The sequence below is a fragment of the Epinephelus moara genome, chromosome 18 (assembly GCF_006386435.1).
Source record: "Epinephelus moara isolate mb chromosome 18, YSFRI_EMoa_1.0, whole genome shotgun sequence".
NCBI lineage: Eukaryota > Metazoa > Chordata > Actinopteri > Perciformes > Serranidae > Epinephelus > Epinephelus moara.
The window spans coordinates 32,052,118-32,064,587 of record NC_065523.1 but is presented as its reverse complement, the minus strand read 5'-3'; the positions used below and the strand labels follow the sequence as shown (position 1 = coordinate 32,064,587).

Sequence of the window (12,470 nt, the reverse complement as noted above, 5' to 3'; positions counted from 1 at the left end):
ACCGCTCTCTGTCATTCCATTGGCTGAGAGCTGTGACAGACACGAGGTGGGACCAATGAGCAGGCGGCGGCGCGCAGAAGCGAAGAGGCCACAGAACATAGCGGCATAATGAAACCTAAGGAAATGAGAGTTAAGAATGATAAAGGATGAGTTATTTATGAGGTGGATGGCAGGAAACGGACCAGCTTTGGAGATTAGTCCGGGTTTTTTTATTATTCTACCTGATTTGAGTTGAAATAAAAATCACAGGAACTCATAAATAAACATGGGGCCAAACAGGAGCCCGCACTGGAGCCAACAGTTCTAAGTGAACAGATTTATCATGCAGGAAATATATTAAAAGAGCACTGAACAGTTTTGATTTGGCAAATGTGAAACTTAAAACTTGGGCTGAAAACAAAGAAAGGAAACAAAGGACAGGAAGTGTGATGTGCTATCTCTCCTTCCCCTTTTCTTACCTCACTCATGCGTAGGCTACACCGCACACACACGCACACACTCACACAAACACACATTAACTACATACACAATTCAACAGGATGCATTGCACCCTTGTAAAGCAGACAACAACGTTCTCTAGCTCTGGTTGTATCTCTGAGGCAGTACCTTTGTACAAAGTCTGTACTCCTGGTTTTGTTTGTTGGTTTGTATCAGGGGCGTCCAGACTGTTTTTGAACAGGGGGCAGAACAGATAATGTGAAAATGCCTGGGGGCCAGATGCTTAAAAAATCCCTTTCAACTGACACAAACACAACTGTTTAATCTTTTAGTATAGAGCAGCTGGTAATACTTTTAAACATCTTAACGGCACTCTTCGTTTTTAATATATATATCACTATATACACTCACTGAACCCCTTCTGCCTTCAGAGCTGCCTTAATTCTTGGTGTCACAGATTCAACAAGGTGCTGGAAACATTCCTCAGAGATTTGGGTCCATATTGACATGATGACATCACACAGTTGCTGCAGATTTGTCGGCTGCACATCCACCACATCCCAAAGGTGCTCTATTGGACTGAGATCTGGTGACTGTGGAGGCCATTGGAGTACAGTGAACTCATTGTCATGTTTGAGATGATGTGAGCTTTGTGACATGGTGCGTTATCCTGCTGGAAGTAGCCATCAGAAGATGGGTACACTGTGGTCATAAAGGGATGGACACGCTCAGCAACAATACTCAGGTAGGCTGTGGTGTTTAAACCATGCTCAGTTGGTACTAAGAAAATCTCCCCCACACCATTACACCACCAGCAGCAGCCTGAAGCGTTGATACAAGGCAGGATGGATCCATGCTTCCATCTGAATGTGGTTTTTCCAATCTTCTATTGTCCAGTTTTGGTGAGAAAACCCGTGTGAATTGTAGCCTCAGTTTCCTGTTGTTAGCTGACAGGAGTGGCACCTGGTGTGGTCTTCTGCTGCTGTAGCCCATCTGCTTCAAGGTTGGACAAGGTGTTGTTGCTTCAGAGATGGTCTTCTGCAGACCTTGGTTGGAACCAGTGCTTATTTGACTTCCTGTTGCCTTTCTATCATCTTGAACCAGTCTGGCCATTCTCCTCTGACCTCTGACATCAACAAGGCATTTTGGCTCACTGGATATTTTCTCTTTTTGGGACCATCCTCTGTAAACCCTAGAGATGGTTGTGTGTGAAAATCCCAGTAGATCATCAGTTTCTAAAATACTCCGCAGCTCCTAAGGGAGGCTGAACTTCCTGAGCAGGCACAGGAAGTACTCTGCTGGGCCTTTTTTTCTGATGGTGTCGATGTTGCACGTCCACTTTACCTACAGGATTCCACATCACAGTGTTGTTCAGCATTGTGAGGGGGCAGTGATGGAGGGCTCATCCTGAAGTCCACTGTCATCTCCATAGTTTAGTGCCTGTTCAGCTCCAGGTCTGTCAGGAAGTTGTGTGTGATCCACTGACAGGTAGAGGCTGGGACAGTGAGCTGGCTGAGTTAGGTGTGGATGTGATGTCTGAGTCAGAGCGGGTGAGGGGTGTGAAGATGGGGTCATTAAACCTGCAGATAAACACATTCAGGTCGTCGGCCAGTTGTTGGGTCTCCACAGTGGGGGGGAATGGTCTCCTGTAGTTAGTGATGTCCTGACACTTCACACTGACGCTGGGTCGTTGGCTGAAAACCTGTTTTTTCAGCAGATCTCCCTCAGCAGTGTGTTTCAGGCCTGTACAGGAGTCTGTGCCCACTGCTGTCGGCCTCCTCCCTAACCCTGACAAAGCTGTCTGAGACTGCCGGAAACCTGTGGATTGCCCCCTCTGGGTTGGGAGAGTTACTGCCTCAAGTGAGGAAGTTCAAGTATCTCGGGGTCTTGTTCATGAGTGAGGGTTGAATGGAGCGTGAGGTGGATTTGCACATCACTGCAGACGCTGTGCCGGACTGCTGTAGTGAGGAGGGAGCTGAGCCAGAAGGCGAAGCTTTTGATTTACTGGTCCATCTATGTCCCAACCCTCACCTATGGTCATGAGCTCTGGGTAGTGACCGAAAGAATGAGATCGCAGATACAAGAGGCCGAAATGAGAAAAGGCACCGGGCTGTAGACACACTATGACTCACATTTTAGTTGACGAAATGTGAAAACATTTTCAAAATTTCATTTAGACCTAAAGTGATTTTTACATTTTCTAATTGTAAAAATCACTTTAGGCCTACAACAATGATAAATGAAAATTAAAATGTTCAAAAATAACCATGATGCCATTTCCATGTAGCCTCATTTTTGGTCAAAGCCACAGGGAGCCATTGGAGAGGGGCTAAGGAGCCGCATGTGGCTCTGGAGTCGCAGGTTACCTACCCATGTCCTATGACGTGTCATCTGTAGGATGTAACCAGTCAAAGATGTCATAGGTTGCTTTTTTTTCCAGCAATGTTTATGCACAACAACACAAGGCTGAGCCCACACCTTATTAAGGTTAATGATCACGGTCATTACTTATTACACTTCAGCTTTAAGGTCAACATCTGTGGGCTGTCTGACATTTCTCTTGTTTGTGAAAGTGGAGGTGTTAAACTGACGTGTGTGACAAATGAACTTATTCTTTCCTACCGCACAGAGGAGCCTAATGATGTGCACAAATACACACTCATTAGTTGTGAAGAAGACACAACACGACTTGACTGATCAACAAATCCTCCAGAGAGCCACACGTATTCTAGCTTCTTGTGGACATGTGCTTGCAGTGTTCTCTGTTGTCAACAGGTTACATTTTACCTGCATGTAAAACCAACAGGTATTCAAAATCTTTTATTCCCTCTGCTAGTCGTCTTTTAAATTCACTGTAAATATTTTTTATCTGTTTTTTAAAATCTCTTTTAGTCTATTAACTTTTTAAAAAATATTTCTAGCTTCCTTTATTCCAATGAACTCCTTTAATCATTTATGTATGCGTCTACATGTTGCTGTATGTTATAGTATGTGTGACAGGCAAGCTGCTCCAACAATGGGATTACTAAAGTTGTCTGAATCTAATTCAAAATCAGAGAGCACTACAGAAAGTAAAATATGTAAACCGATAGAGCCGTAAACCTGAATTTTATTTCTTTTATGTTAATTTGTCCCAGACCTTACATAAAATGTAAAAGAAAAAGAAAACATTTTGACACAAGTGTTATGTCATTTTATCAATCAAAAAGAAAAATATGGGATGTACAAACAAAATTCTACCTTGTTATTTCAAATAGGCTTGATCAGTTTGTTAAATAAATTCATTTTAAATCAAATACATTTTCAATATTTGATTTAAAGGTAACTTAAAGGTCCAGTGTGTAAGATTCAGGGAGATTTAGTGACATCTAGTGGTGAGGATTGCACATTGCAACCGGCTGGAATTTCTTCTGATTGTAATTCCCTCAGTGTTCACTGTGTAGGAGGTTTTTAGAGGGAGTCAAATTATCCGCAGAGGTCTCTTTCTCTCAAAAAAAACCCAGACCAGGCAGCTTAACCCTATGGGCCCGAACGACGCATAGTGCGCCCAAATTCACACCTGTTCTTCTCTATGGATTTTCTCCGCAACCGTTCGTCATAGCGAGAAGCCACACATATCACGCAAAACAGCGGAATCGTAGCTTTCCGACGAGACCAAGCACTTGTCGGTAGTCCAATGTTTTCACAAGAAAAAAAAAGTTACACTAAAATTATGTATAACAGAGCTTTCATACAGCTTTGCACACACATTACTCTCGGATGGATTACTTGCGAATGCAGGGTCGCACAGAAATGCCACACATATCACATGAAAGCGCAAGACCAGAGCTTTCCACTGATACCACACATCATTGTGCTGTCATCCCATCATGCTAAAAATCCAGATCTTTACAATCCATTTTACAGATCTTGTTATTAGTCACTTCATATAGTGAGGAATAATATTATTACTATTTTTCTATGATCTTAGATGTAAATATTGCATGTTTCTTTCAGATAAAACACATTTTTGACTTGTGAATGAGTCAATGGAATTTCTTGCAATTATGAAAAAGTACTGGCAATCATGTCCGCCTGGCACAAACCACATGTTTTGGACAGCTGTGAAGTGACAGAATGTCCCAGCATCGTGGTTCTTATACTGCCAGATTCCAGAGAGTGATATGAGCTTAAAAGTAAAGGCAGTAAAAAATACCCCCAAAAAACGCCTAGGGCCCACAGGGTTAATATATGGTATAACGAGCTCAGTAAAGAAATACTTTAAAGTATCAAAAATATTTTTTTAATTCCAGGAAACAGGAAAAAGTGGGTAAATTAGCTTTAATTTAGCCCCAAATAACCAGCTAGCCACCAGCTTGATGACCACTGTTGTTTCAGATCACTGTATTTGGTCCCCCCCCCATTGTTGAGTATCTATATTCTTATGTGTTCTCTCGTGTATTTTTACTTGCTGTGCAGCTAATTGCCCTCTAGGGACAATTCTTGTGCCAGAGAAGGCTTCAGTAACATAAGTACAGTAACCACAATTTTAACGATTCACAACCAGTAACAACCAATGGGTTCCCGAGGTCAGGGTCACTCACTGTGCCCAGTATTAAATATCTGGCAGAATATACAAATTTGAATAATTTAAAATAATCCCCATGGTAATATGTGATGTCAAAAGTCAGATTCAGCTTTGACCTAATATACAGGGGCTGCATTTTGCCTTTGCAGGGCAGATATGCTCCCTGCAGCCTATTAAAGTGTGCAGTGTGAGCCCTGCAGGAGCTGTAGAGGAGATACACAGTGAAATACAGATGTTCCTGCAGATACCGTGGTGTATTTTTCACAACCGATATCTTTCCATGACCTATGAGGTCTGCGTCTGTATGAGAGAGAGTAATGGCTCCAGCGGGGCTCTGTCAGTGAAACAGGCAGCTGTGTGGAGTGATGTGACCCCGCTGCCCGTCCATCATTGCAGGTTCAGTGGGTGGCGGAGGGACAGGTAGCAGGAGAGAGACAGAGGTTGATAGAGTGTGTGACTCAGACGGAGGGAAACAAACGCACACAATACACTGCACACTCAGCCGCTCACATAAACACACATGTTCACACGTCGGCAGTCGGCCTAAAGTGACAGCAATCATCATCTGTTCAGAGGCAGGCAGGTGAAGTGAGGATTGGGTGCAGATTTTATCACATAGGTGTGTGTGAGTGTGTATATGACAGCTGTATTTCTCTCCTTGATGGATCCCCCCTGCTCTCAGTTGTTGCAGCTTTGCCACTATAAAGCTTTCGGCGTGACAGCAGCCGGATTTGATTAGTGTTGCCTTTGTATGAATAATATGAGAACAATTCCACAAGAGAGCAGTGATTTTTGATGGAAGATGGAAATGCCTTCCCTCCAGACGCTGTGTCGTGTAAGACCCAGCAGGGGGCGCAAAAACATTAAAAACATGATCTAACTGCAGCTGCTCCTTTTATGATTTATGATTTTGATTTGTATTTTATTTCAGTCCGTGGAACTTTTGGTTATTTATGCACCAATAAATAACCAAGAGTTGCTTCAAAAATACACACACACACACTATAAATATGAATTTATAAACTGAATATGTTTAGAGATGTCTGAAGAGTTGAATAATTTACACTCTCTTGCAAATGCATTCAATAATTTTCAAATCTGAGATGTGTTCTTGTGAATGCAAAGTAAGGCTAGGTACGTATTGTGTCAAGGGATTTGTTTCAACATTGAAGGGGACACACGTGAAGGTTTGGGGGTCCTCCAGCAGAAAATTTCCTTATCAGACACTTAATGTATTGCATTCTGGTGAATATATGCACCAGCTTGTGCCTTTCCTGCATCAATGTATGATGTCTCTAATTTTGTCAGATACACATGCTCTGAATATTTAGGAGGATGTGTCCCCCCCTTGGATCTAAAACAAAAAGTATAATACATTATAAACCAAGGGCGTGAGCTTCGTTTCAACACACATATGAAACGGGGGCTCTGGGAGTCCTCCACCAGAAAATTTTGAGCATCACACACTTAATATCCTGCATTCAAGTGATTTTTATGCACCAATTTCTACCTTTTCTGCATCAATGCACGATGTATATGTCTTTAATTTTGTGAAAATAAAAGTCCTCTGCTACTTTATGTTGTTCAGCAGGGACAAATGCACATATTTTGAATATTTACGCAGACCTGTCCCCTGCGTCTGCCCCTGTTTTGATGCTGTGTTGCAGACCTTGGATGTTAAAAATATTGTATAACTCCTCTGCTTATGTATGTAACATATAAACCAAGGGCGTAGGCTTTGTTTCAACACTGGGACACACACATGAAACGGGGCTCTGGGGATCCTCCATAAGAAAAGTCTGAACACCACACACTTATGGTGTAAATGTCTTTAATTTTGTCAAAATAAAAGTCCTCTGCTACTTGAATGTACTTACTTGGGGGACAATTGCACATGTTGTGAATATTGAGGGGGGCGTGTCCCCTGTGTCCTCCCTGAGATCTCCACCTGTGTTTTGTGTTGTTTTGCAGACCTTGGATGTAAAAAATAAATGCATAACTCCTCTGTATGTGACAAACATCATATATAGGCTGCCCATGTGAAAAATTTTGTTTCATTGTTTTGAAATATCTAGTCTTTGCTATTTTAGTAGCACAGCTTTTGTCAGTGTTAGGGACTGTTTGTTATTTGTTAGGGGGAGGGGTGGTGCAAAAAGGAGGAGGCATGTAGAATAATTTTTCAAGCACTGGGGAGGGACTTGTTTTACCACAGTTTTTAAAAGAAAACTTCCAGATTTGGAAGACAAAAAGAATCATTGGATTTTCCAATTTCTGACGGTCCTTGGAAACAACATGTGCAGCACATCTGTCAGGAAACACAAAAACAAATAACAAATCTGAGCTTTTTTTTTAGAATAGTTTTTCCATTTTATTGTACAGACTGAACAGCCCTCTAAAATCATCTTCTAAATTATTGTCATTCAGAAAACATCTGACAAAGACTCTTATTTGCAAAGACTCTTAACACTTCATGTTGCTTTGTTGTTGTTGTAAATCGTACATCTTTTATAATACTTCTCAGTCTGGAACTTTTATTCAGTTATGCTGTCTTCATTTTTATTCTCTTCTTTTAATGTATGATTGTTGTTATTTAATAGGGGAGGTATCTTCATACGCCATTTTTGGCTTCTAACCGCTCCTGCACAATGTTTTAACTTTTAATTTCTTTTTCCTGTATTTTCTATACATGTATGTGCAAATAACCTAAACCAGAGAGAGGCCATTGTGTTTGAATAGTTGTTGTTTTATTGCGGATTTTTGTATTATATGTTGTATTTGTTGCATTTTAAATGTGTTATGATTGGCTGCTATCTTGGCAAGCTTGCTCTTGTGAAGATATTTTCAATCTCAATGGGACTTTCTGGTTAAATAAATAAAATTGAATCAAAATTATTTTATTCTACATCTCATTTAAAATTTAAATTTAATTTAAAAAACACGACAAGAGTTAAAAACCAAGGCTTATTTCAACTCCAGGATTTCATCTTCAACTTTTATTTTTCAAACATCAAAGGGTAAGTTTTAAAAATCTCCTCCAGTCACCCAGGGAGACTCAAGGAAAAATATTTGTAGCCTAAGGGAGTTGGTGAAGGCATAAATAGAAGCTGTTCTCTCCTTTAAATCAGACAATACTTGAAATTCATCCTGGAGCCAAATCTTGGTTTAGAATAGTGATATTTAATCAAAGTCACTTTATTTTACATCTCACTTAGTAGTTGGCCAAAAATAAACCATTTGCACGAACTAACCAGCATGCACACAAGAGTAAAAAAAATAAAATAAAGAATAAAAAAATCCAGGATTTACCCTTCAACTTTTAAATTTCAAACATCAAATGGTAAGTTTTAAAAATGTCCACCAGGCACAAGGAAAATATTTGTAGCTTAAGGGAGTCAGGGGGAGGCATAAATAAAAGCTGTTACTTTTTTATTCTTGTTTCCTCCTTTAAATCAAACAATACTTAAAATGCATCTTCCAAATCTGAGCTTAAATTAGTTCACTTGATTCTATGCCTCATTTTAAATTTGGCCAAAAATAAACCGTTTGCACGAACTAACCAGCATGTACGACAAGAGTAAAAAAAAAAAAAATCTAAAAACTTTTAATTTTCAAAAATCAAAGGGAAAGTTTAAAAAAAATCTCCACCAGGCACTCAGAGAGGCCAAATGGAAAATATTTGTATCCTAGGGGAGGGTCAAAATAATAATAAAAAATAAAGAAGTCACACCCCCGCCACCCCTCCCTGATAAATAAAGAACAGTCCCTTAATGAAATAAAAAATAGTAGCATCTTTATTTTAATCCGGCCATATTAAATAAGTGAGGATAAAGGAGGAGGGGAGCTGTGGAGGAGGTGGAGGGGATCGGGGGGGAGAAGCAGGAGAAGGAGACAGAGACAGAGGAAACGCAGACCTCAGACCAGCCCGCCTCACCTCACTGTCCTCTCCCTCCGCTCCCGGTGTCCACACACAAATCTGACCGCGGATCAGCTCACTCGGGCTCCCTCCACACTACGAGTCACACCAACTGGGACTCAGACCAGAGGAAATCGTGTTCGTCGGCAGCCAAGTCCGCACGCCAAGACACATCCATAGCAGAGCACGGCGAGGGAACGGACGGTGTGATAAGACGGGGACTGAGATCCAGGGAAAAGGCTGCTGGTAGGAACAACAGCGGGGGTTTAACGCACATTTAGCGGCGACACGAGAGAGGACTGCCCGGCCCCGCAGAAGGAGAAGTATCACACGAAGCTAATTTCCAACGTTTTCTATTATTGGCAGCAGAGTGAGCTCCTCGAGCCACATTTATAAAGAGAGCTAGCGGAATGTAATGCTAGCAAGCTAGCTAATGTTAGCTAGCTAATTAGCTTGTCAGGCATCCAAGAGTCGGACGTGTGGTCTTTATTAAAATAGGTCACTGTTTGGCGTCGTTTGACTTTTGTTTTTTGGGAAAAGGCTGTACTTAATGTGCTTTGTCCTGAAGTCTGGCATAATGCTCTGCCTCGAATAGCTAACGCCAAGTTAAGACAATAAACAGCACAAGCTGAATGTATTGATGAAAAGCAGCTCAATATTATCCGTCTACGCTTTTTTGGGAAACCCATTGTGAATATCGAGCCGTGGACAAATCAAACGGAGCGGGGTAGAGAAACAGACTTTTGACTGGTGACTGTCTGCCGTCCAATGTTAATGTCGACCGACGTTGCATCTATAATGCTACCCGTTAGTCGGGGAATAATGGAAAGAGACATTGATACAGCAGCCGGACCGCTCGCGAACGCGGCCGGGGGTCCAGCAGCTGTCCGCGGGATGAAGCGAGGAGACCCGGAGCCCGACGCTCAGACAGCCGCTGCCCTGACTGACTTAGCCGGGGCGGAGTGCAAAAGACCAAGGATAGACGGCACCGGGAGTGTTGTTGGTGACATTGGGCAGGTAAGAAAGCAATGCAAACACATCTCTCTGTGTGTCTCCATCTCTGCTTCATGTGTGCAGCAGTGGAACAAAGTATCATCTGCCCTCCCCTTTCTTCTCCTCCAGCAAAAGCTTTTGTTCCCAAGCATCAGCAGGGAGTGATGATAATGTTTTGACAGGCCCCCTTTTCCCCTCATCTACAACGTAATCATGCATCATTGCAGCAAATAGAAAATGCTTTAATTGATGAATGAATCAGGCCTGAAGTAAAGTAATGATGGTGTAAATGCTGTGTAGCTGTGCTCCTGGAGCTGCTCAGTGAGGCAGCATGACCAAGCCAGACAAAGGTAATATGATACAGGCTCCATTGCTATGACAGGCAGCAGCACAGCAAAGATCAGACCCATTCATCATGCCTGTCTTGTATACGGAAAGTAAACCGGTGCCTTCTCACACTGTATTTTTTCTTTTATCCACATGGATGAAATTACTCAGACTTGTGATGATAATACACAGTGAGTCATGGCATCAAATCCTGATACACACCGCATGTGCCATTTATGGCTCCATGCCCCCCCGATTGTCGCTAGGTGTTAAAAGAGAGAGGCAGACAGGGATTGGGGGAGGGGTCACCACAGTGAAAGACAAAGAACAGAGCCTTTTGGTGTCGGCTGAAGGAGCATGGGGGCTCAAGGGGGGCGCTCCTTAACGGGGTCTTCCCTGCTTTCATGACTCTACTGCTGAGACAGCATCAGTAGCCGGACTAATCTGTGTATATTACAGTAAAGCAGGGGGCTGCCGAGGCACCGGGTGCACCCCTCTCGCCTCCTTTCCCTGGATCTATTACTATTTGTTTCTCTCCCTCTCTTCCTCTCACATAATCACATGCACTGCACATCAGTCTTACACCTACACATGCTTTGAAGTGCCCATGATCCGGCAGCACAAGGGAGATTTTTAGCTGACGTCTGGTGTTTGAGTCCAAGGAAACAGCCCTAACAGTAGTCGAAGGGCGGGCGGACATGGTGTTGAGGTCATGTGCAGGTAATTGAATCCAGGGGAACTGGTAAAATGCTTTAATTGGCTGACCTGCTGCAGTGACAAATAGATCCCGCGTAAAGCTCGGCGAGCCTCACAGAGGACGGCTGCTGCTGCTGATGATGATGGGGAAAGGTTATAGCCCTCCAGCGAAGATGATGTGACAATGAGCAGCGTGGAATGGGGAGGATTCTCGCTGCCCATCGGTTGTATTGATCGCTGGGCACTGGAGAGAGGGGGGCAGACTGGGAATAGGAGGCTGGGAGGGGAGGGTGAGTTGATGGATGGAAAGTGATCTGTGGATGCACATAGGAAGAAAGGAGGAGGGGGCGAGGAGGTGGAGGACAAAGAGCAGTAAAGAGTGGGGTTTGAGTGGACATGATATTTGGGAGCAGCACAGCAGAGAGAGGAGAGTCAGACACATGTGGCCTTGATGGATAGATGTAGGGAGGAATAAAGGATGGAAGCAAGGAGAGAGCGGACAGAGAGGAAATCAGAGCCATTAGTTTGCATCCATCAGGGACCATGATAAAGGATGAGAGGAGCGTGATGGATGGCGGGAATGACACGATCAGTTGGGGGGAGAGATAAGCAGGCTCTAAATGATTAATGGGGAATACCACTTTATGCAAAGGGTAAATAAAAAAGCAAAATGACATTGAGGGCTAATGCAGTCATGGTAGTTGCATGGCAGTCTCTCTGTGGTTGCGTGCGAGCGTGCTCGGGATGAGGAGGATGAGTTCAGCTCATAGCTAAATGCACCCAACAATTACCATAGTATTCCCATTGAAGCTGGAGGTAGAAGATTGCTGACCTTCCGGGCCGACTGTAAATCAGGACTGTAATAATAAATGAGAGTGCAGCCTCCTCTCTTTTGTTGCTCCTGCTCTCCTCCCCCGCTCTGCCTTATACAAACTGCAACCCCCCCCACACACACACACCCCTGCTCCCCTCTAGCTGTCCTCTGAATTCTCCCCCAAGCATATTTCCAGATTGCTAATTGACTCCTGGTTCACAGGCTTTCAGTGTGCCAGCGAGGTGAAGCACCCCACCCCCTCCACTCTTCTACTGTCCCATCTCCCCCTGCCATCCCTCCCTGTCTCCATCACTCAAATCTATGCAACACCTATCACTTTTTCCCCAAGCTCCACCTCTGTCTCCTCTCTTGTTTTCCTCCCTCTTGCCTCGTCCCTCCCTTTTTTTTAATTTTTATTTTTATCCCACTGTCTCTCTGTAGTATTGATGCTTCCCCTTGAGGCAGTGCTGTGGTCCACTCAGATGCAGTGGGAGTACAGTTCTCTCGCAGCCCGTCTCTCTCTCTGTGTTTTCGGAGAGCCGATTTGTCCTATCGTTGGCAGTAAAGAGGCTTTGTGTCGCGCTAACGAGATCAAAGCTCATTTAGGAGAGGGCATTAACCAGACTGATCGCTTTAACAGGCCAGAGCAGAGGGAGGGGGGGCCAGACGAGGGGTGGGTTGATATGAACGGACAGATCACTGAGATAGGTTGTTATTACCAG

General features: G+C 43.4%; 1 protein-coding gene across 3 annotated transcripts in view; it reads left to right on the top strand.

Moving 5' to 3' along the window:
- Positions 1–8,918: 8,918 nt before the first annotated feature.
- The window catches only part of LOC126405359 (RNA binding protein fox-1 homolog 2-like), an 80,685-nt gene continuing 77,133 nt past the window's right edge, over positions 8,919–12,470 (top strand). For 2 of the 3 annotated variants that reach the window (XR_007571570.1, XM_050069060.1), the window contains exon 1: positions 8,920–9,935. Coding sequence is in view for 2 of the 3 variants with exons in the window: in XM_050069060.1 (XP_049925017.1) it covers positions 9,687–9,935 (249 nt within the window). In the remaining variant the exon portion in view is untranslated. Of the gene's footprint in view, positions 9,936–12,470 lie in introns of all 3 variants that reach the window. The other variant, XM_050069061.1, reaches the window with a different exon arrangement.